This window comes from Chaetodon trifascialis, chromosome 21 (genome assembly GCF_039877785.1).
Source record: "Chaetodon trifascialis isolate fChaTrf1 chromosome 21, fChaTrf1.hap1, whole genome shotgun sequence".
Classification (NCBI taxonomy): Eukaryota; Metazoa; Chordata; class Actinopteri; order Chaetodontiformes; family Chaetodontidae; genus Chaetodon; species Chaetodon trifascialis.
The window spans coordinates 20,514,734-20,536,467 of NC_092076.1; the positions used below are offsets into that span (position 1 = coordinate 20,514,734).

The 21,734-nt window shown below is 39.5% G+C and overlaps 2 protein-coding genes across 4 annotated transcripts in view; one reads left to right on the forward strand and one right to left on the reverse strand.

Annotated features, from left to right (window-relative positions):
• Positions 1-326: 326 nt before the first annotated feature.
• On the reverse strand, positions 327-12,084 carry acbd4 (acyl-CoA binding domain containing 4). Of its 2 annotated transcripts, none has more exons than XM_070990857.1 (11): positions 11,902-12,084; positions 11,001-11,139; positions 10,173-10,293; positions 7,204-7,288; positions 6,761-6,881; positions 5,335-5,466; positions 4,164-4,261; positions 3,834-4,044; positions 2,829-3,049; positions 2,260-2,319; positions 327-1,589 (listed from the first exon to the last, which is right to left on the reverse strand). In XM_070990857.1, exons 2-11 carry the CDS (start codon positions 11,089-11,091, stop codon positions 1,461-1,463), a joined length of 1,269 nt encoding a protein of 422 aa, XP_070846958.1. In that variant the 5' UTR covers positions 11,092-11,139; positions 11,902-12,084; the 3' UTR covers positions 327-1,460. The 2 variants fall into 2 exon arrangements, with proteins under 2 accessions (XP_070846958.1, XP_070846957.1); XM_070990856.1 differs by having other exon boundaries at positions 11,001-11,115; positions 11,902-12,075.
• A 1,417-nt stretch (positions 12,085-13,501) lies between these two features.
• Positions 13,502-21,734, forward strand: part of LOC139350050 (1-phosphatidylinositol 4,5-bisphosphate phosphodiesterase delta-3-A-like) — a 41,872-nt gene continuing 33,639 nt past the window's right edge. For both annotated transcript variants that reach the window (XM_070991142.1, XM_070991143.1), the window contains exon 1: positions 13,502-13,892. In XM_070991142.1, the coding sequence (XP_070847243.1) occupies positions 13,802-13,892 (91 nt within the window). In that variant the 5' untranslated portion in view covers positions 13,502-13,801. The remainder of the gene's footprint in view (positions 13,893-21,734) is intronic.

Genomic DNA, 21,734 nt, shown 5'->3' on the forward strand with positions numbered 1-21,734 from the left:
TGTGTTTCTTTTTTGCTTCATATGCCAGCATTTAGTGAGTTCAGAAGTGAATTTATCTTCCACAGTGTTGCAATAATGTCAAGACAGACTGGGACCCCTTGTCTCAAAGCAGAATGTGTAAAGACCGCTGTAATGAGATGTGAGACCCTGTAAAAAGTAGCTCATTCACTAGTTCACTTGTTTCATCATTACAGACCATGTACAGCATTCCTGTAGTTTTCAGGTTAGATCTTTAAACATGTTTTAGGGCTGAGTTGTTGACATTAGTCAGTTTATCATCTTTTGAGCCTTATGAGAAAAATCTTCACACAAGCTTCTATTCAATATAGACTTTTTAATTTTAGCTCATGCTTTAATATTATTCATGACTGTTTAATACAGGGCAGTTGTGAAAATGGTTCTTCCATCATTTAGTTACATCAGTCTCAATTACACTTGTCATTTTGGTGTACTGAATCATCTGATTACACTTGGAGTCACAATAGATGACTGCAGATGCAACAAAGCAATTTGATTACATTTCCATTGACGCTGTACAAGTACATCATTACTGTCACTGTGATCAGAAGTTATGTTGTAGATGGAATTTATGAACAGTTAGCACACAAGCAGTTTGAGATGGTGCACCAGAGTGCTGAAGAGACCTGAGTCTCTCATTTTCAACGATATCCAGGTTGTTAACTGTTAAAAGGTTTATTAAAATCACTGGATTATTAAAAAAAGAAACAATCAATGAAATGTAATATTCCAGTGATTTTGATAAACCTTTCTAACAGTAACACTTAAACATCAGTCAAATGAGACACTGAGGTCTAGAATCAGACCTGAAAGATTACACAGAAATGACAAGTGTAGCCACAGTCATCGGCCAATACAGAGCTGCTCCTCCCTACTGCAGTGACAGTGACATCACAACTACATGACTTCATCAGTTGATTGACTTCTTCCATCAGAAAGCAGATGCTTTGGCTGCATTGTGCTGTTACTGACACTGATAATAGTCTGTATGTCACAAAAACACTTTTAACCCAAAAGTAAATGGAATATGGTGAATTGACATTATTTCTCACTAACTTGGACAATATAACATTATAATCCACATCTTTCAGTCAGCCTAGTTGTGATCAGTATAAGCACTCATCAGGTCAAAATCATGTTAGGCTTCCTGCTGCCCAACTGAAGCCATCTGATTAATCCACTTGAATAATCATAATAAAGATTCATTTGCTGTAGTGAGTGAGAGGATTTCTGGATCCTGAGGTGTAAAAACACAGGTCAATACATTTCTCTCCAAGCAGACAGCAACTCCACAAACTTCTATCCCTCCATTCACTGCACACAATGACGGGGGACGAAGCCTTCCCATGAATTTGTATTGTATTGTTTCAATCCTTTCTGCTGTCGAAATTAAACTTGTGGATCACTGAAGGTGAATGGTTAAACGTCTTCATCAGCTTCCTTCATGTGGATATGCGACTTCTCTTCTGAGCTTTCCTCAGCAGGTAGACCAGACCCTGAGCAACAAACGGCCACAACAGGAAGAGGAGGATGGTCTGACTGGACACATCAAACGGCCACCACGTCTCCTCCTGAGAGAAACATCAAACATCTCATATTCATCATAGAACACATGTCCAGGAGCTTTGGGAGCCACAATGGGTAAAAGCAGGGACACACTGCTTTACTGTGAAGGACATGAGCATAACACATGTGATTTTTACTTAATATTCAGTGTGTGGAACCTTTGCTGCAGAGTGCTTCCTTCAGCCATAAACAGCAATTAAAAAATAATGACACACCACTAGGGGGCACCAAAGTGATATTTTCTAATTATACACATTACAGCATGAACTGTTTTCTTGACCACTTGAAGGAAACCAAATAGGCTGTAAACACTGATACACTATCACTTCATAAAGTTCAGCAGACAGAGACCAACATTAGCTTTCATGTGTTGGCAATCTGAGAATGGAAGTCCAAGAGTCACTCTCCTTTTACCTCGAACCTCTAACAAGCTCCATAGAGAAATATCTGACATTCTGGCTGCTATATGCTCCACTATGTTCATAGGCTACTGACTGTGTCTATCAGTTTAACAGAATTCAGTGGGACTGAACCAAAGCAGTCAGTTTGAAGACATTATCTGTAAACTGGAACAAAACCAACAGTGTTAGAGACAGACTGCAGGACAGAGTGAAACTGTAACTGCTCTTCAGAGTGCTCATGCAGACATGAGTCGAGACGCTGCTGCTCTCTTACCTGTGGTTGTGAAACTGTGGCTGCACACTGCAGGCATGGTCTCCACTCTGAGCTCTGGGTCTGTCACACAGAGACCAGCAGTGAGATTCACAGCACTGAAGGCAGCGTTAAGAGCAAACCTGGTGATATTCTCGATTTTTTTCTGCCCTCATATCTCACATGCAGAGTAACAAAAATACACACAAACAACAAAGATTATAGAATAATGCCAACCTGCTACCGACACTTTCAATATTACAATATAGAACTGCTGATCAGGTCAAGGGTCAGCTCTTAGTTCGGTTATGTTTCGGTTATGTTTCGGTTATGTTTCAGTGAGCAGATTTTAGCTGCTCTGAGCTGAATGCTGATATTAGGTTTAGTGCTAGGTTTTAATAGTTAAAGCTTAAAGCCACAGTCCATTACTTGATTCCAGTGAGGTCAGCTTTTTGAATTACTATTACTATATTTTAATAAGGCAGAAGTAAAAACTGACCATCCACATTAATATTGAACATCAGTGGGTTTTTTCCTGTGAGAATCCGAATCTTCTGCAGTCAACAAAGAACAGTTATTATGTTGGTGCTCACATGAGTGGCAGCGAGCCTCTCCACCACCTCCAGCCTGTCCATCACACTCCTCATGTCCTCTCTGAGCCTCCGCAGGGCCACAATAATCTGCTGCTGTAGCTGGGCGTCATGCAGCCTCTCAACCCCGCTCTCTGAACCGTCCCCTCCTCCTCGTCCAGCCCCACCACCACCGCCACCACCACCTGGGGCCCCCCGCCTCGGACTGCCCTGAGGAACACCACCTACAAACCATAATGGTTATCTGAATCCCGATACACCACACAAACACTACACACAGTAACATCAGTGTGAAGTGAGGCACCATTTGCTTGTCATGCAAAAGTGGAAAAAGAGATTTTCTTAGAAGTGTGAGTTCCAAAGCCTTGAATATTAAATACATGAAAAATTATTAATGAAATCATTTTTCATTCAATAAATTGTAGAAAGTACATGAATGAAACTGAATGTCCTTTTTAACAACTGCTACCATATTTAGACCGTTAGCTCTTGCTAGCACGAGCAACAACAATGTCAGAGTTGTTCTGAATCAGCCATCTTGCTGCTGCTGTGAATAAACACAGTACAGACACAGAAACAGCCTCTTGTTGGTTGATTCACAGTGACTTTGGGTCAGTCCCTGCACCCACACAGGTGGGATTAGTGAGCAGTTGAGGGCAGACTTTTGTGATGCAGTTCCAAGAGTTGACCTATTGAGACTGCTTGTGTGTGGAAGTTTAGCACTGACACACACTTGATTAATAAGGACATTGAGGAGCAGAGAGGAGTAATACAAATAATAAAGAAATTAACCTCAGTTATCTAAAGGCACATGGCTCTACTGTATAGAGAAATGACATAACATTATTTGAAATAGTCTCTGATAAAAGCTCTAAGGGCAGATCATATTTCTCAACAATCTGTTAAAAGGATAAAATATTCAATATTATTCTACAATATTATTTTCTACAATATTACTTTACACAATTTATTCATATATGTATTGATTCATTTATTGGAGTAGCTTACGGTCTCTCCAGTTGTGGTAGGATCCTTCCCGCCTAGTGTCTTGACTCCTCCTGTTAGGACCCTGACCCTTGCCATCCTCTGCCCCTTCTCCACCCTGACCTGCTCCAACCTGTCTGACCTCCAGACGGCCCTCCAGCTGATGGCTCTGAACCAGAGAGGACTCCAAGGACACGGGGCCATTATGAAAACCATTGGACTTCACAACTGGAGTCTGTGAATGGAAATGGGCATTTGAAATAGTCTTATTTCCACGTAATCCATTTCCACATCTGCTCATTACTCTTGACCTGTTCCTGCATCTAGCTGCTGCAGGATGGAAGTGAGTCGTACCTTGATGTGGCTGAGTTGCTCCACTGAATCCACAGAGTCACAGAAGATCTCGCTCTCTGAGTCGCTGGTCAACACCAAACCCTCAGATACACCAGAGTCTGCAGGAGCACAATGAGCATGTGTGGATATGAGAAAAAAGGTTGAATAGTCAATTCATATGTGTGCATCAAAAAAAAAAACAAAAAAAAAACTCAATGAATGGTGGATGATAAACAGGTTCATTACAGGAACTGTAACTTCATGAAAGCATGTAAAGGCTCAGATAGACAGTTTCATTCCCATCTTTCCCAGTGTCTCTGAAATATCAATGATTCAAAACAGGAGTCAAAGAGCTCCAGTTTGAATCTCATGTCAGACAAAATACAGGCTTTGTTTGACTGTGCTGTGCTACACAGAACGACACAGAACAACAGCACCGCCAGCTATAAACCTTTAGAAAGCACATCCTTTCCCAGAGTTAACAGACTGCTCTTCTATACAACGCCATGATTAGAAAATCATCAGTGTAGCACAGCATCTCAGGATTGACTGCTAATTAACATTAGCAGTAACATTAGTAACATTAGTTACAGTAATTACAGTAGCAACTAACATTAGACAACCCCGCAGCAAAGTTGGGAAGTGCTGTGTAAAATACAACTCAGACAGAATGTGATCATTTTCTAATCACTTTGACATTTACTCAATTGAAAACAGTGCAAAGACAGTATATTTAATGTTTTACCTCTTCGACTTCAGTGAGTTTTGTGCACTACAAAAACTCAGCAGCAATGAAACTGAGGAAATGTCTCTTAAAATAAACAAATTCGCTTACCAGGATTTTTAAAACAGGTAAAAATATGTAGTCTCAACGACCCCAACCAAACTAAAAACAAGTACACTTGGATACAAAGAAATTCTGACTTCAACAAAGCAGTTTTGTTCTTGTCAGCATTCATCAAACAGCTTTATAATTCTGGAAAACATTAAGTTACTCAGAATCAGTAATAAACAGTAATAAAAATCAGCAACTATCAAGTTATAATGTCTTATTAAGATAACTAAGGACAAAAAGGCCTGAAACAAGTAAAATTCTCTAACGTAAACGCTGCCTGGTAAGTAGACATATATCCATAGAGGTATACTGTGAGTGTGTTCTACGCAGAACCGTCCAGCTCTATCCAGTACATACCATTAGGGATGGTGTTGGCAGCGAGGTCTATAACCTCAGTCAGGTTGAACTCCTGATCTGGATCTGCAGCCTCTGGAAGACCCTCATCCTTTGTCTCTTCTGGCCTATTAGCATGGTCACTGCCGTTAAAACCTACAGTAATGGACACAGACTCTTACACATAGCCACACTGTGTGATCATGAGGAGAAGTCACCACAGGTCCATTCATTTCCAACAAAGCTCAGTGAACTGGAAATTCAGGTTGTCAACATACCTGACAGTGGAGAAACACTGCACAGGACAGTTCACCAGCTCATACATAAAAACACGTACATTCACGCATGGATGGACAACCCAACCCTGCTGGAGCTGCAGTGTTTGAGACAACTTTAAAACTGCATTTTACTGTGTCAGCGTCATAGTCTGTATGTGCCACTATTCTTAAAGCTCCAGTCACTATAAACACAACACTGACATAATTATTATCACTGCATGAAGGTCACACTGCTAGGGCTGCACATAACTGGTACGCAGGTACGCATGCTGACAGATGTCACACATGGGTAACGTCAGTTGTTTCCAAATGGCCTTTGCATACCAGGCAGCAACTGAATGTGACCTGGAGAGAAAATGGACGTGTCCTCTTTTTATGACTAAATCCAAATAGTAACTACAAGCGATCCACATTGTTACTCTAACATTAACAATGTGCTTAAATTGTCACTTCCACTGCCTTTGAACAGGGCAGCACGTGAGAAGGATTCTCAAGTTCAGATCTTGTCTGTCACACACTCGTCTCTCAGCCCTGATGGACATCCACCTGTCAAACACACCCAAAGAGACACTGACCCAAAGTCAGCTGTTGACCTGTGGATGGAGACAGCTAATCAGAGACTGAACCAGGGACCTGGAGGTGCATCTGCATCATCGACCATGGAGATGATGGAGATTAGCATCAAGTAAATGCATGCATAACCCTGTCATAAAACTTATTCCTGATAACAATACATATTATGTTCATATTGTGTTTGAGGTGTCCTACAGAATTAACTTACAATGTTAAATAATTAAAATAAAATACACTATATGGTGCTTTTGTTTGTAATGTTTGCCTTTCATCTACAATTTTTAATAGCTTCAGGACAAAAAAGCTACAGTTTGCACAAAATATATGTCCTTATTGGAGTGAGAGTTTCAAAAAAAAAAACTTTATGACTTGTCACACTAATACTAATAGAGAATTGATATATGTGAAGTGCACTGGAGACCGTCCAGACTCTCCAGAGACATCCTGTTTAACACATTTGTCAGTTCATCTGAGGTGGAGCACACTGACAGCGCAGATCTCATTTCTAATCAAAGATTAATACTGCCCAGCAGACCTCAGAGCAGCCCTCCAGCTGCTCGGTTCGTGCTGGTTAGAGGCCGACCATCAGGGTCACTGACCTTCTCTGAGTGTGAGCAGTGACTCCGGAGGCCGCGGCATGTCATCAATCACCAGGTAGAGAGGCTCAAAGTGGTGGAAGAGCGAAGCCGTCTTCTCATCCATGGGCATGGTGTCGATGACCTGCAGGATCAGTGGAAACCTTTATTGATCACTGGGTTGCTAAATCCAAATCCCTGTGTTCATCTGACCAGTCAGCATGCTGCTGAGAGCCTTTTGATTTATCCTTGTTTCGCAATGTTACTGTGAACTGATTTGATCAGAGAGCTAAGAAACAAACAGGAACCTGAGCAAAACAAGACAGTGTTAACAGCCAAACATCAGCTGATGGCCAAAGTCATTTCTTCATTCACTTGGGATATTAACTGAAATGGAACAGATTTTTTCATCAGCCATGTGCACACATTAAATTGAAATATATGAATGAAAAAAATCTGTCATGTACCTCCTGTGCTACCTTCTTCATCTCGTCCACATATGCTGCCATGGCAGTCTCACTGCTCATGTCTCCCAGGCAGCTCCAGGCATCCCTAACACACACAGAAGAACAATCAGCCAAAAACACTGACTTTTGACCATACAGTGTTCTGTGCCAAGTGAACTCTTAGCCAACGTTTGCAGAGTCACAAAAATGAGACTTCTACAACTGAACATTAGCAAAATAAAGCTGAACACAAACTGCAGTCTTTCAACATTTGATTTCAAGATGAAGCAGACACTTTGTTATCATTCTTCAGTCTTATCTGAGTTTAAATTGACCATCTTGTAGGGCTGGGCCGATAGAACGATAGCGATATGTCTCGCGATAGACACGTCATCAATATCAATATAAAATGCGTTCGATAAGAAATTCGATAATTTTTTTTTCTTCGTCGGAAGAAACGTGAATTTGCGAAGCGAGGTCGGTTGCATGAACAAAGGCACTCGCTCTCAGGTAACTGAGCAACGTAGGGAGTAATCACTGATCAGTGAGAGAGACACGCTAACATGCCAATCATGTAACATTATCAAGTTCGGTTGCGCCGTGTCGTCACGTATTTGTTGCTCCGCGAGGAGTGACATGAGAAATAGAAAGTGAGCGCTGCAGCGAGTGAAGAAATCGTCAATAAAACAGGGAAAGTCAGCTTGCCAGTATGGAGTTTTTTGGATTTTATAAGTCGGACCGTAGTCAGACCAATGTGGTCTGTAACTTATGCAAGACTTTCGTCCCCACCAAGACCGGTAACACCACAAACTTATTTAACCACCTTAGCCGCGCTCACTCTTTGGAGCGCAGCCGTATTCACGTAGCCGTATTCGCCAACGTCCGCCAACCGCAGCACCATGCAGAGGTATCTGCTTCAGTGCCTGATGACAAATCATCTAAAAGGCACGAAGACGTAACGGAGGCAGCGGCAGTGTTACTGTACTGTCTATCATGTTTGTTTGTTTGTTTGTATGTTACAGATGTCAAGTCCACCTCAGTTTCTGCTATGTTTCTAAAACACTGCACATATTTGAAAACATTTCATTCAGCAGACAGTGAATCAGCTTGTGAACTTTCTGCACTAAACCTGCAGAAAAAAAGTTCTCAGGTTTCTCTCAGTTTACATTTTTACACTTTTTTTACATTTATTATTTGAGTGTTTTCCATGGTTGTGTTGACATTTCCTTTCCTTTCTGCCTTGATAGCTGAGGGGATTATAATCAGAGGAAGGTTAAATTTAAAATAAAAATGTTTAAATTGAATGTATTTTTCTCCCGGTCCTTATTTTAAATAGGTCATAAAAAATATCAATAATTATCGATATCGACCGATATAAAACACTTATATCGCAATAGAGTTTTCAGCCATATCGCCCAGCCCTACCGTCATGTGACATCTGTGCTCTGGTCTTGCTTCCTTTAACCTTTACATCTTTTTTATCTAGAAAGAACACGAAGCAGTCATCCTGCTTTTATTAAATTACTGTAACTCACTACATTCCTGGCTGAGTCAATACAGCCAAGTTTCAGCTGGTCTAGAATATCTCAGCAAGACTTCTCATAAGAACCAAAGAATGCACAAAAATCCAATCGGAGTGCACCCTGACATCCTCCGGTAGGGAGTCTGTCGACTGTGGAAAGACCAGTGGGCATCAGGCAGGCCAGTTATGTTTTTGTTCCTTTAATCTCTCTTACAAATGCATTAGGTTACAACTGTTTGTTTGTTTCATGATTTATTCTTTCTTTCGGCACATTTTTGTTTTAACCTCATTTGTTATTGTATTATTTTTAATCCTGTTCAACTTCCACCTTAATCTGGTATTTCTTTGTTTTGTGTCTCTGTAAAGCAAAAGTGCTACACTGAACAAATTATTATTATTATTATCATTATTATCAATGGCAGTTTTAATTTGAGAGTAAATAACTCTATATGCCAATATTCTAATACACACTGAAAGGACTACCCAAAAATAAGAGAAAAAGATCACTGACAAGACAGGACATAAGGTAGTGTAGGGTGTGGTGGACAGATAATCTCCAAATTTATAGTTGATTCATGGAAATGAATTATTTGACAATTGTGTATGGGGTATACTATCTGCATAAAAACAAAAATCACCACAAGACAAGCATTTAACATTTTAAATGAGGGATGCAACTAATTTTCATTGAAATTGAAAATTGATTATTTGAACAGATTCATCTTTTTGTCTAGAAAATGTCAGAAAACAGCAACAAACGTCCACCAGAGTTTCTCAGAACCAAAGCTGACATCTTTAAATGTTTTGTTTTATTCAGCCAATGGTCCTAAACCCAAAACAGTCCATTTCAAATGATAGATAACAGAGAGAAAAGCAGCAAATGCTCACATTTGACAACCTGGATCACAGAATGGTTGGTATTTCTCCTGACATTTTTTTTGTTGCCAATTGATTTACTGTCCATGCACTGCCTGATTAAGCAATTGATTAAGGATTTGACTGCACCTTAATCTCTTAGAAGTGAAGTGAACTGACAGGGTGACAGGACATTAGTTACCATCACGTTCAAACCCCACATTAGTCTCAGTGATAGGCCATGTGTCCAATCAAGATTTCCTTCAGCAAGAATGAACCTCTCTCCACTCACTAACTGTGCAACACAATTTCTTTTGACTTCAGTGTAAGTTTGCATGAAGCTCATATCATTAAACCCATGTTGCTGCTCCTTGTCAAGACCCACAAGGTCTTTAGCTGCAAACGCTGACACGGTGTGGAGATTAACTGAATTATGTGGTACTTATACCCAAAGACAAAGCATCTAACCAACAGAGAACATCACACCAAACTCCACGCAAAATGTAGAAAACATGTGCTGTAATGTCTAATGTACACACACACACACACACACACACACACACACACACACACACACACACACACACACACACACACACATACATATACAGACCATTTGTAGCGACCCACTGGGTCCCAGAAGCTGGGTCGAGGCACTGCACAGGGTCCACACACGGCCTGCTTGTACAGACTGTAGAAACGCAGCATCATTTCATAGGACGGCCGGTAGGAACCTGCAAGATAACAAACATTTGTCAGGTTTGTTCAACTGTCTGCTTGTTCCTCCCTGGAGGCTGCTGGGGTCAGATCTCAGCTGCTGTGGGAAGACACACTCATGAGTTTAGAATTGGAAAATAGCTGCTGGGTTTCACTGAAGGTCAGAGGAATCTTCAAGCTGTGCTCAGAGAACAGAAAGTATGGGATTTCTTGCTCAGATATCAAAGCATCGTAAATGACACAGATCATCAATTATTGCAATAAAATGTTTTCTTGGCAAGCACAAGGTCAACTTCAGTAGTTTCTCAATAAAACACTATTATGAAAACAACATTACACCAAAATCCAGTTACAAAGTGGCTGTTGAGAGGTCTTTATTGGAAACAGAATACAGTATATTGGATGGAATGTCTGATAAAGTATAGACAGCCCCACTATGGCCTGGCTTGCATTAAAAAAAAATAATATGAGGTGACAGTGGATTCAAAGTCCATAGCTACACTAAGCCACTGTTTTTTTTTTTACACTCCCTCTGCCTGAGAGAGCACAGCATGAATCACAGCTGCACTAACAGGCCAAATGCCCCGAGGCTTCTGAGTTACACAGTTCAACTCCACAAAATAAAGACATGGTTTCATGAAGCGTTCCCATAGCCTAACCAGCAACAAACTTTCTGTCACATGGTGTGTGTGAGATAATGTGACGCCTGTGAAAGGCTACACACCATTTTTGGGGAGGTTATGGATGACATCCACAGCAGCCTGAAACCGTTTCTGATGATCAACCACAGGCTCTGCCATCGCTGGGACCGGCATGACACTTTGACTTGTTTGGTCTCGCTGGAGGGACGAGCGCAAGTACAGCTGAGAGAGCACACAAACACAAAAGTCAGTCAGGAGAGTGAAATCAAAAAGTAACATGACACGACACACATGTTGATCTGCTGACCGCAGCTTTCCCCCCATGTGTCTTTGTAACACTACTCTTCAAGACATAGACACTGATCTTAATGTTCTCTGAGGAACATTCAGTGTAAAATTCCCCTGGCTGTTACTTTACAGTCACTAATTTCACTGGAATGCTACTATTCATGATGGGTTTTTGTATTTGTAGTAAAACTCTAACCAGCAGTCTGGCAGTTTTGTAAGGATTCATTTTCACTTTGCTATTTGACATTTTTTCTGCTCATGACTGACACAAAAATCTGATAACAACATGAAAGTCCAATGGAGGCGGCAATGTTTGATAAGCACTGCATTGTGCTCACACCCACACCTCTGTGTTTCAGAGGAGCAGAGGTGTTGGGGTACAGGTCTAACCACAGCCTGTGTGGCGCAATAACTAGTGTCACTGAGTACAGCTGGTTTCTGAGGCTTGTGGACTGACTGCAGTTTCATCGCGAACTGCAGAATTGCCAGTGGCTTCACCAGGAGCACATGCACGATATTCTGTTGCACATTTATATCAAGAAAAACACTGTATTACCAAATGTAAGTTTGGTCTGATGAGGTAAAACCAGAACGTGAAGACCAACACAGCTGAGCTAAGCTAAGCTACCAAACTTGGCTAACCAAGTTAGGAAACCGGTGTAGCTTAGCAGCAGTTAGCTTGTTAACTTGTCTTACCTCACTGGCTGTGTTCCATCTGCAGCACAGTGTGAGCAAGGCGACGTCTTTATCACAGACACCACGAAAATACAGAAGCGCTCACTGAGCCGAAGAAGAATTGTGGTTTCAGCTATTTCCAGGTTTAGTTTGACAGTTAGGTCTATTTGCGAACCTGCCCATGGCCCTAACTGGGCAGCAAGTGACCTAAACAGACGACTTCCGTGTCAAGTCACATGACGTAATCTTGACCACGCCCACGTGGACATTTAAAGTGACACTTCTAAAAAAACAAAGAAAGAAAACTGGAGCTCAAGTCTACATTTTCTTTGAAATAGTTTTGAAAATGGTTCTCTATGTTTTCCATATCTGTATATATATTTATTTTTATATTTGTGTGTCCCAGATCTTATACTTGCTAGTTGATATATATTATAATATTTCACTGTTTTTTCTTTTCTTAATGTGTTTTTATTGATTTGTATTTTTTATTTTGTTGTTCTCATAAAGGACTGCAACCATTCATTTTCATTCAACTAACATTCATTGTATTTTTCATATTTTTATAATGGCACAATTGCAAGGCACAAAATTAAGAACATCATTCAGATAGATAGATAGATAGATAGATAGATAGATAGATAGATAGATAGATAGATAGATAGATAGATAGATAGATAGATAGATAGATAGATAGATGTAGGAACTGGCGACACAGAAGCGAGGCCTGTTTCAGACTAAAGCCATCAATTCATTAAAGACCCTCTGCTGTAGCCGACGCGGGACACATAGGCCGATTTGACCATAAATCATTATGCGGCACCATTGCCCCAATTACAGTGGACAGTATTAGAGGATGAAGTATTTTCAGTTATCGGTCTGTTCATCACTTAGAATGTGATTTTGGATCAAATTAGAGATTAGTAGACCGAGAAGAGGACGGCTATTTCACAGTTGACACATGAGCGTCTCTCTTAGGTCCATAATCCGTTTAAATTCCGTCAGTTGTCAAGCTGCAAGACAAACCCTGCAAAACCAGAAATGGAGAGTTTCAAAAGAAAAGCACACAAATTGTAAACTAGTGAATAAAGACATTTTATGTTTATTGACACAATAGAAACGTTAGCTTCTAACACTGGCACCATACAATACAAAGCAAAGAAGAAGAAAAACATAACCCCAAACATTTCAGCCAGATCTAACGTAGCTCTTGTGTTATGGTGCAATTCAGAGGCTGGCAGTGCTACTGTTTTGGAGAGCACTGACAAAAGTAAAAGGACCTCTCAGTAATCAGTTTTGGGAAAAATAAATAGCTACATAGATACATAAAATGCTATGTATAATATACAACGACAAACTGAGGAGGAAGACCATAAGATGTGGTTGAATGCTCTGAGAACATCTGGTCCGTCGAAGTGGAGTTATATTTTATTTTATTTTATTTTATTTTATTTTATTAAGTCATGATAAGATTTCTATGCTAAGAAATCTTATTAGACCTACAGGATTCGAATCGTATTATAATGAGATCTATGTAGGTGTATAGATGTGTGTGAGTAGACCATTCTTGGTTTGCGTTTACAGCCTACCTGACTTCCAAGCAACTTTTATTTTGAAAGTCACCTCAGGAAGCCATTGACCGATGTCAACGCTTTATTAATCCCTGCGTTGCTCCTTGTTTAACAAATCCAGCCCCAGTGACATCAGCAGGGTGAACATTTGGACAGACTCCTGTTTTCCTCCTCCAGGATAAAAGCATGAGGCGCATCCAGCGCGGCGCTGTGGCCGCACACACGCTCACCTTTCCCTCCTGCAGGAGCTCCACACAGCTGATCCTCTAGACTGAGAAGCAGCAGCCGATCCCACCACAACAAAGGCAAAGGAAGTGAGGGAGGCAATTTAAAGCGCAGTTTCTTTCGATATGTTGGGCAACAGAAAGAAAGCAGCCCCGATGGTGAAGAATGGAGCTGGGACGTCCGACTCGAAGGCCATTGATCCTCTGAGAAATCTGGGTGAGTGTTTGTGTTACACTCCTGCAACTGACTGTATGCAATGATCAAGGCTTCTCCTGCTACAGAGGAGAAGATAGAAGGGCTGATATAAGCTACAGGAGCCCTGACTGACCGTGGTACCGTTATCTCCCCCGCCCTCCTCTCGCTAGTGCAATGAGGAAATATTAAAATAAATAAATAAATAAATAAACACTTCAATATTTTCCCTTAGCCAGTTATTTGTATTCTAACGACGCTCTGCAATATAAAAGTAAGTTTAACTGAATTTACACAGGCTACATTTGGCTTCTTATCTTTTTTAAAACGCATTCAAACTTTTAGAAACAATTTAACTTGTACTATATTTTAGAGTGGATAAGATTTTATGATCAGAAGTGTAGAAAATAATAAGCTGAATTTCGAAGTGGTATATCATAAATACGTGTTATAAATCACGAATAGGTCGAATATTCCTGTGATTAATCAGAAGGGATCGTCTAGTCTGACATGTCAGAAAATGGAGGAAAATGCTCATTTCAGTTTTCTCAGCGCCCAGAGTGATGTTTTCAAATAGTCTGTTTTATCTGACCAACAGTCCAAAATCCCCCAAATTGATTTGAATTGAAAATTTATTACATAAAACAGAAAGAGTGAAACAAGCAGTGAAATTATAAAAAAGAAAAGAAAAGAAATATTTGTATTACGTTCAGAAGGTCCTTGTGCTGTTAGTGTCTGTTTATTACATGTTTACAACTCAGAGTCGAAGTTGGAACTTTGTTGTATGTTGTTGCTCTCTAAGGTTTTTGTTTTGTTTTGTTTTTTAAGTCACGATCACTAACAGAAACTTTTAAAGACTAAGATGAGTGCCTTTGTTGAAGAGCTTGCAGATCCTTGCCGGTGTTATCTTCAACAGCTGCGGTAGCGTTTGGCTGAATTTAAGTTGTGCAGACTCATGAGCATCAGTGACACATTACTTAGAACGACTGATGGAAAATTTTATTCCAGTCAGAAGCTGCCTGTGTTGTTTGAGCAGGAGTATCTTGCAATCCATCAGACAGCACTGTGCAGCTTCTGTTCTGTTGAGACGTGCTGTGAATTTGTCCAGACTAATTTTAAACTTTGGTTTCCTCCACAGGAGAAAACAAACATTTAGCAGCTGTTTAAGCAAAGAGCCTCCTCATCCAAAGCGCATATTTTCAGGTGCCAGTCATTAGTCTCACTGCTGTCCTCCTCATGCTTTTTGGGGTTTGGTCTGTAGCCTATAATTGGGTCAGCATGTTACTGTAGTGCAGTACACCCCTGACAAAAAAGTGTTTGATTTAAATGTGAGTAATGCTCAGAGAACTAAGACAACACACAGGTCAACAAATGGAGATTCTGATAGTAAGATTTTCCTCTAGAATCTAAATTTGATTTCCAGGCACATGATTTGGCATAGCACAGACTCATTATCTGTGATTGTACATTAGAATTAGAAACAGAGATTCACCCACACAATCAGTAAATTCCCAATGGAAACGGTTTACAGTATGTTCTGTGGATTATCCAGAGTAAGTAGGACAGTGTGTCCGGAACAAGATTTTGATGTTGTGCTAAATAAGTGTGAATTTTCAATGTTTCAAGCAGCAAGATTGAAATTCCATTCACTGACTTTGTTCTGGGCTGTTATCAGACATGTATCAAAAAAAAGAAAATCTAACAATAAAAATGTTTTAATATGTTTCTTGTAATTTGGGCAAACGGATGATTTCATCTCTGCTCAGTATTCAGAGCTGTAACCTGGAGTTAAACCAGTGGACAGTTAGTTTTTAGGCTTGTCAGCCAGCCAAGTGGCCAGGATCAGGATAATGAACTTTACCGTCGATGCTCTGCTTTGAAAACAGCAGAGAAATGAACCAAGTCTACTGTTCAGGTCAGATGGTCAAGCTCTATGTTCTCCCAGGTGTTCACAGCTGTGAGCCTTTAATGTAATTGTCATATGATGCGTTACTTACCCTCCATAGTTTGGCCTGTGTGCCTGCACAGACAATACCAACACCCACAGCACCAATACTTAGAGTTTTTACTCTGAGGTGTAGCAGCATCATCACAAATTTCTAATCTACAATATCTATATAATGAATATCTATGATTGACATGTCTGTTTACAGTTGAGTGCATTCAAACAAAGTGACTTACAACTAGAGTTGCAACAAAGGCTTACTGACACCACAAATCGATCCAGCAATTTGTTTTGATTAATCGAGGCATAGTTTAGTCTATACCATGTCAAATGACGACACGTGTAACGTAAGTAAGAAGAACACACAATTAAAAACAGCTTGTATTTTTTTACTAAGAGTCGAATGATCCAAATGTATAAAGAATGATCAAGAGAAAAAAGAAGCTGCAGTGAGAGGGCGTTTCTTACTTTTGCTGGACTAATACCTTAATAAACTATTCATTATTTGTCCAAATTTAAAAAGCAAGCGGATTTCCAATGTATTCCTTTTATGTTTTCTAATCGACTATTGGTCAGTAGTCACAGCTGTCTTCCAGTTTGGAAAACACCCTGGCCTCCATGAACATGAGTGGGCTGTCACAGGGCTGCTCCTAAAATGCCTTTATTGTCCACTGTGATCACTGTACTGCAGAGATAGGTGTATTGTTTGTTCTATTGTTTGTTGTATTGCATTAGAAATGTATAAAGAAAGACAAAATAACTGACAGGAGCAAAGGAGTGATGTATTACAAAGTGAAGTTAGTTAATCTTAAGGTTAGATTTAGCTAATGTTATGCTATCTGAATGCTAACAAAACGTCAGTTAATCATGAACAATTAATCTACTGATATCTAGCACAATGAAACAGCGTTAGTCTACCTTTAAATCTGGCTGAAAAGTGCCATATTCCATGTTTTGAACTTTATTCATTGTGTGGATGGTGCTCTTACCCCTGTTGGTAACGTGACAGTTATCCTCACTAACAATCGTTCTATGCAGCCTCAGACATTTTGGACAGAGTCATGCTGGCTGTTTCCCCCTGCTTCCACTGTTTATCCAAAGCTAAGCTAATTGCTTCTAAACTGATGTGCCATACTTTACTCACAGACATGAGATTCCTATCAATCTTCTCATCTAACTGTAGGAAAGTGGCCTTTATTGAGGAAGTTATTGAAATGTCAGCCAGTTAATTAAGGTACTGCCAGAGCAGTGATTATCTGTCAGGGCTGTGTTGGACTGTGGACTTTACTACTCTCTCTCTCTCTCTCTCTCTCTCTCTCTCTCTCTCTCTCTCTCTCTCTCTTGCTCTCGAGGTTCCTGACCTCTGACCTCCCTGTAATAGAAGTGAGAGACAGCACGAGTTCCCCACAGTGATATCAGTGTGTTATATCATAAAGCCATGTGTATTGTCAGGTTATCTGGTAAATGGACTCTTTTTCAGATGTTTGGGGTATTTGGTATTTTCTTTGACTCAGAATCAGCTGTGTTCAGTCAGTGGTTCAGGTCGGACTCCAAAGGGCATTCAGTCAAGACCCTGACCAGCTCACATTGTTTCGTTAAAACCCTGCTTGGCATATTATCCCGGTCCTCCCACTACAGGGACAGTGACAACCTACAGTAAAAGTTAGAGCAGCGAGCTTTTGCATGGAAGGCCATCAGTCCCCCAGACAGGCAGGATGACTTTGGATCGGTGGGATTTCCAGCAACGTTAAAACTTAACCATAATATCACTGCTTGTTGTGTGCAGGGGTACAGCACAGTGGTGTGTGTGTGTGTGTGTGTGTGTGTGTGTGTGTGTGTGTGTGTGTGTGTGTGTGTGCGCACACTTACCAACCCAGCTAAGTGTGGACTTGGGTGTCGTCACACATTCACCAACAGTGGACTTGAAAACTAACAGGGGACATTTTTTAGGTCCCCTCTTGGACATGCCTTAAATCAGCCTAAAATCATGTCTAACATGCTCTGGTAAGGTTTATTAACTTTTTTCCAAGAGGTCCACACTTGGTGTGTGAGTGTTTAAGTCCCTACTCATGAGTGCCTCTACTGGTTTGAACAATGAATTTCAACGACCCATTACACACACGTCGCTTTTCACACTCCTCAAGCTGTCGTTGACATTCATTGTTCAAACCAGTAGAGGCACTCATGAGTAGGTTCTTAAACACTCACACACCCAAGTCCACACTTAGCTGGGTTGGTAAGTGCAGCTTTAATGGTCATCTTAGATTTCACTGTATTAAAATAAAGGGTTACCTAGAATGCAGCATATAAATGAATGTTTTAGAGTCTAAAAAGGAGGGAAAAAAATGAAATAAAATTTTCAGCAGTAAGACACTATTTTAGTTTAAATGAAACACAAAAAATAAATTGATGACAGACTGTACTGAATTTTTTGTACAGTCAAAATGCTGGTCCGGCCACATTTCACACATTTATCGCAGGATTTTTTTATTTTTTAACTTTTTTTAACCCTAACCCTGTGTGCTCAGTCTAGACTGAGGTGGAATTCAAGGAGTTTAAAGACATTTTGAAATAGTCAAATTAACCAGGATACAAGGACATAAAATGAAAAGACAGTGTTAAGATTAGTTATTGTAAGTTCATCTGATTTTTACTAGACCTAAATAAACTGTTTCAATCAATTTATTTATGTAATTGTATCCCCAAGGTTCTCAAAAAGGTCCACACTTGCACTGTACCGAATGACATTGGTCCCCTGTTATATGGCTCATCATGACACAAGTGCATCATGGAGCAACATTCAAACTCATGCATGAAAAAGGGGAAATTAATATTTCTTTTATATTGATATCCTTTTGGAAACTAAATGAAAAAAATATATATATTAGCTTTATATATTATTATATTATATATTATTAGCTTTTTTACATTATAAATATATTATTTACAAATTTGCTACTATGCTTTTGGAAAAACACATCAAGGCTTTTCAACCCTAAATAGAAATCAGTCCAAAAATGCTGAATTAACTTTAGAAAAAGTTTATTTAAACCCACACATTTAAGCCCACACATACACTCCTAAACTGAGGGTTTCTCTCTTCGTGTTACTGTACTCCAACGACAGAAATGACTTTCCACATGATAAACAGAGTTTATCACATAAAAAATCTTATATATGATGAGTTCTTTTACATACAGTAAACAGTTCAAACATATCAAAAACAGTTACATGAAATAAAATAGAAATAATAAAATAGAAAAATAGAAATAAATTGCTTCAATGTTATGACACAGTGGTGCTATGTTTACATGAATTGCTAATGTTACGACTGATACATTTATATGTATTACAAATGCTCCATTAACATGAATTACTAGTGCTATGACCCTTACACTGAAGCTCTGTAATGCAAGCTCCCAGTAATTCAGGCACATATCACTGTTATCCAGGTTTTCAAGTGAATAACACTGATGCTCCAAACTGTGAGCTCTCAGAATTCTGGCTGTCAGTACTATTTCTAACTGTTGTAGTTACAGAAATCAATGAGAAAATAATCAATTCCTTCAATGTTATAAAAGAGTAGTGCTATGTTTACATGATGTGCTAATGTTGCAACCCTAACACTGATGCTCCATTTACATGAATTACCAATGCTGTGACCCTTACACTGATGCTTTGTTTACATGAGTTACCAGAGTGTTGTGACCTTTATACTGATGCTCTGTTTACATGAATTACCAATGTTATGACACTTAACACTGAGGCTCCATAATGCGAGCTCCCAGCATTCAGGCACATATCACTGATACCCCACAATGCAAGCTCCCAGTATTCAGGTGAATAACACTGATGCTCCATAATGTGAGCTCTCAGAGTTCGGGCTGTAAGTATTATTGGTCTTCATAGTTATTGGCACAAATGCCTCTTGATACTTGTTATTTTGTTATGCACAAAATATTTCACTGCTTTCCATTATCTTCCATTGTCCCTTAGAATAGGATTTTCATCCAAGCATCTTAGACAATCAACCTTTCCAGGAATCTTCATTTTCGTCAGGAAGTCTTTGAAATAGTTTTCAATTATTTTTCTCTCGCTTGGGGTGCATGGCTTTGCCTATAAATACATGAAGAAATTCATTAAGTGAAGAAATTGTTCAAGGAAAATCACCGCCATCAATTCTTATCAATAAATATCAAGGTGACGATATTCGAGTCAGTGGAATCACGTACCCTTTTGCCTGAAGTGCAGTAATGATTTTATGTCCACAGTTGCCTTTCTGGAAGTGGAAGTCCCTTCTTCAGGATCTTCTTCTTCTTCTTCTTCTTCTTTTTCCTCTGAGTTTCCTGAAATCACATAGATGGCAATATAATCAGAGTGACAGATTTTTTGTTATGATTGATTAAGTACATGTAGTGGAAAGTCTTACCTTTTTGACTAATGGCATTATCTGCATCCAAGATTAACTCATCTTCAGCTGCAACAAAATGTTGTAATGTAAAATGAAAAGTTCTTACAAATTAAAAGTATTTTTGCCCCTAAACCTGTTTCTCCATGGTAATGAAACACATAGCATAGCTTGTTAGTTACTTTACAAATAATAACAGAATTGTGAAATTTGATACTAGCTTATCATAGGCATGTTTCACCAACTCTGTTTATGTAATTGAAATTCTAATTACCATCACATACATAGACCGTTTCTCTTTGGTGGGAGAAGAGGAATCCATCAGGTCACTGCCAGTAATCTCTGGCTGATCATTCTTTTGTTGTTGGGGATAACTGCTTACTGCTACTTCTGCTTGTTGTTCTTCGTCTGACATTTCCAGGAAAAGGGACATCTGTTGCTCAGTTGTCTGAAATAGAGAAGCGTCAGTTATTTGCTTTTATGAAAATATCAAGTGTTATCAAACCGTGCCCCAACACCTACTTGAAAATACTTACTTTATATGTATTCTCATTGTCCAAGTTGCTGGTGGTTCCAGTGCAATCAGACTGATGTCTGAAACCTGTAAATACATACAAGATTTGGCACATCCACAGAATTATTTTAAGGGTACAGTTTTTCAATGTTTCAAATCTTCAAAAAGGGTGCTCTCAACTGACAAGAAAATTAAGAAAAATTAGAATTACCACAATGTCAATTATGTCTAAACTATTTCTGGGCTGCACCTGGCAACATGTAATATGTATAGATATAACTATGTACAGACTGTCGTAATAGATGTGTCCTAATTCATTATCAACTCAACTGAGATCTTTAATGCACATACATACAGTATTTACTAGAGAACCTTACATTTCATTCTGATAACGTACCTTTCTCCACACTAATGAGTTTTTTCTGAAATGTGTCCTTGTCTTTCTGAGAAGCAATGAAGTGCAAGGCTTCCTTTTCAGGACAAATTCTTCTGGGTCTCATCTCAAAAAACGTAGATAAATCTCTTCCGGGCTTTGTTGTCCTCGTTCGAGTGATGAACAATTCCAAAAGTCAGAAAAGACTGGTATAAACCCTCTGTACAAAGCTCAGTATAATCCTGGATCTTTCTGGACCCTCATTGGTTCTTGCTAACTGTTGTTGGCACAGTAATGCAAATGTTCTCAGATAATGAAGACAATAGCCTGCATACCTGTAAAAGAGGCGTGTACGAAGAATGTTGCTTTGACCTTTGAATTGTAACAGAAAAAGGATTGCACAGACTTCCTTTTTTGTTGAAGAGAATGATACTGGGCCCATGTGGAGCAATGCTCACACTTCCTCCTGGAAATATTCATTAGGATAGCAAAAGACAGAAAATCTAATCATTGTCAACAAATTGTTATATGCCAAAGTTTGACAGAAGAAGACAAAAGAAGACAAAAAGATCTTCCTTTGTCTGCAAAAACTCCAGGAATACACATTTCTTTATCATGAGATACTG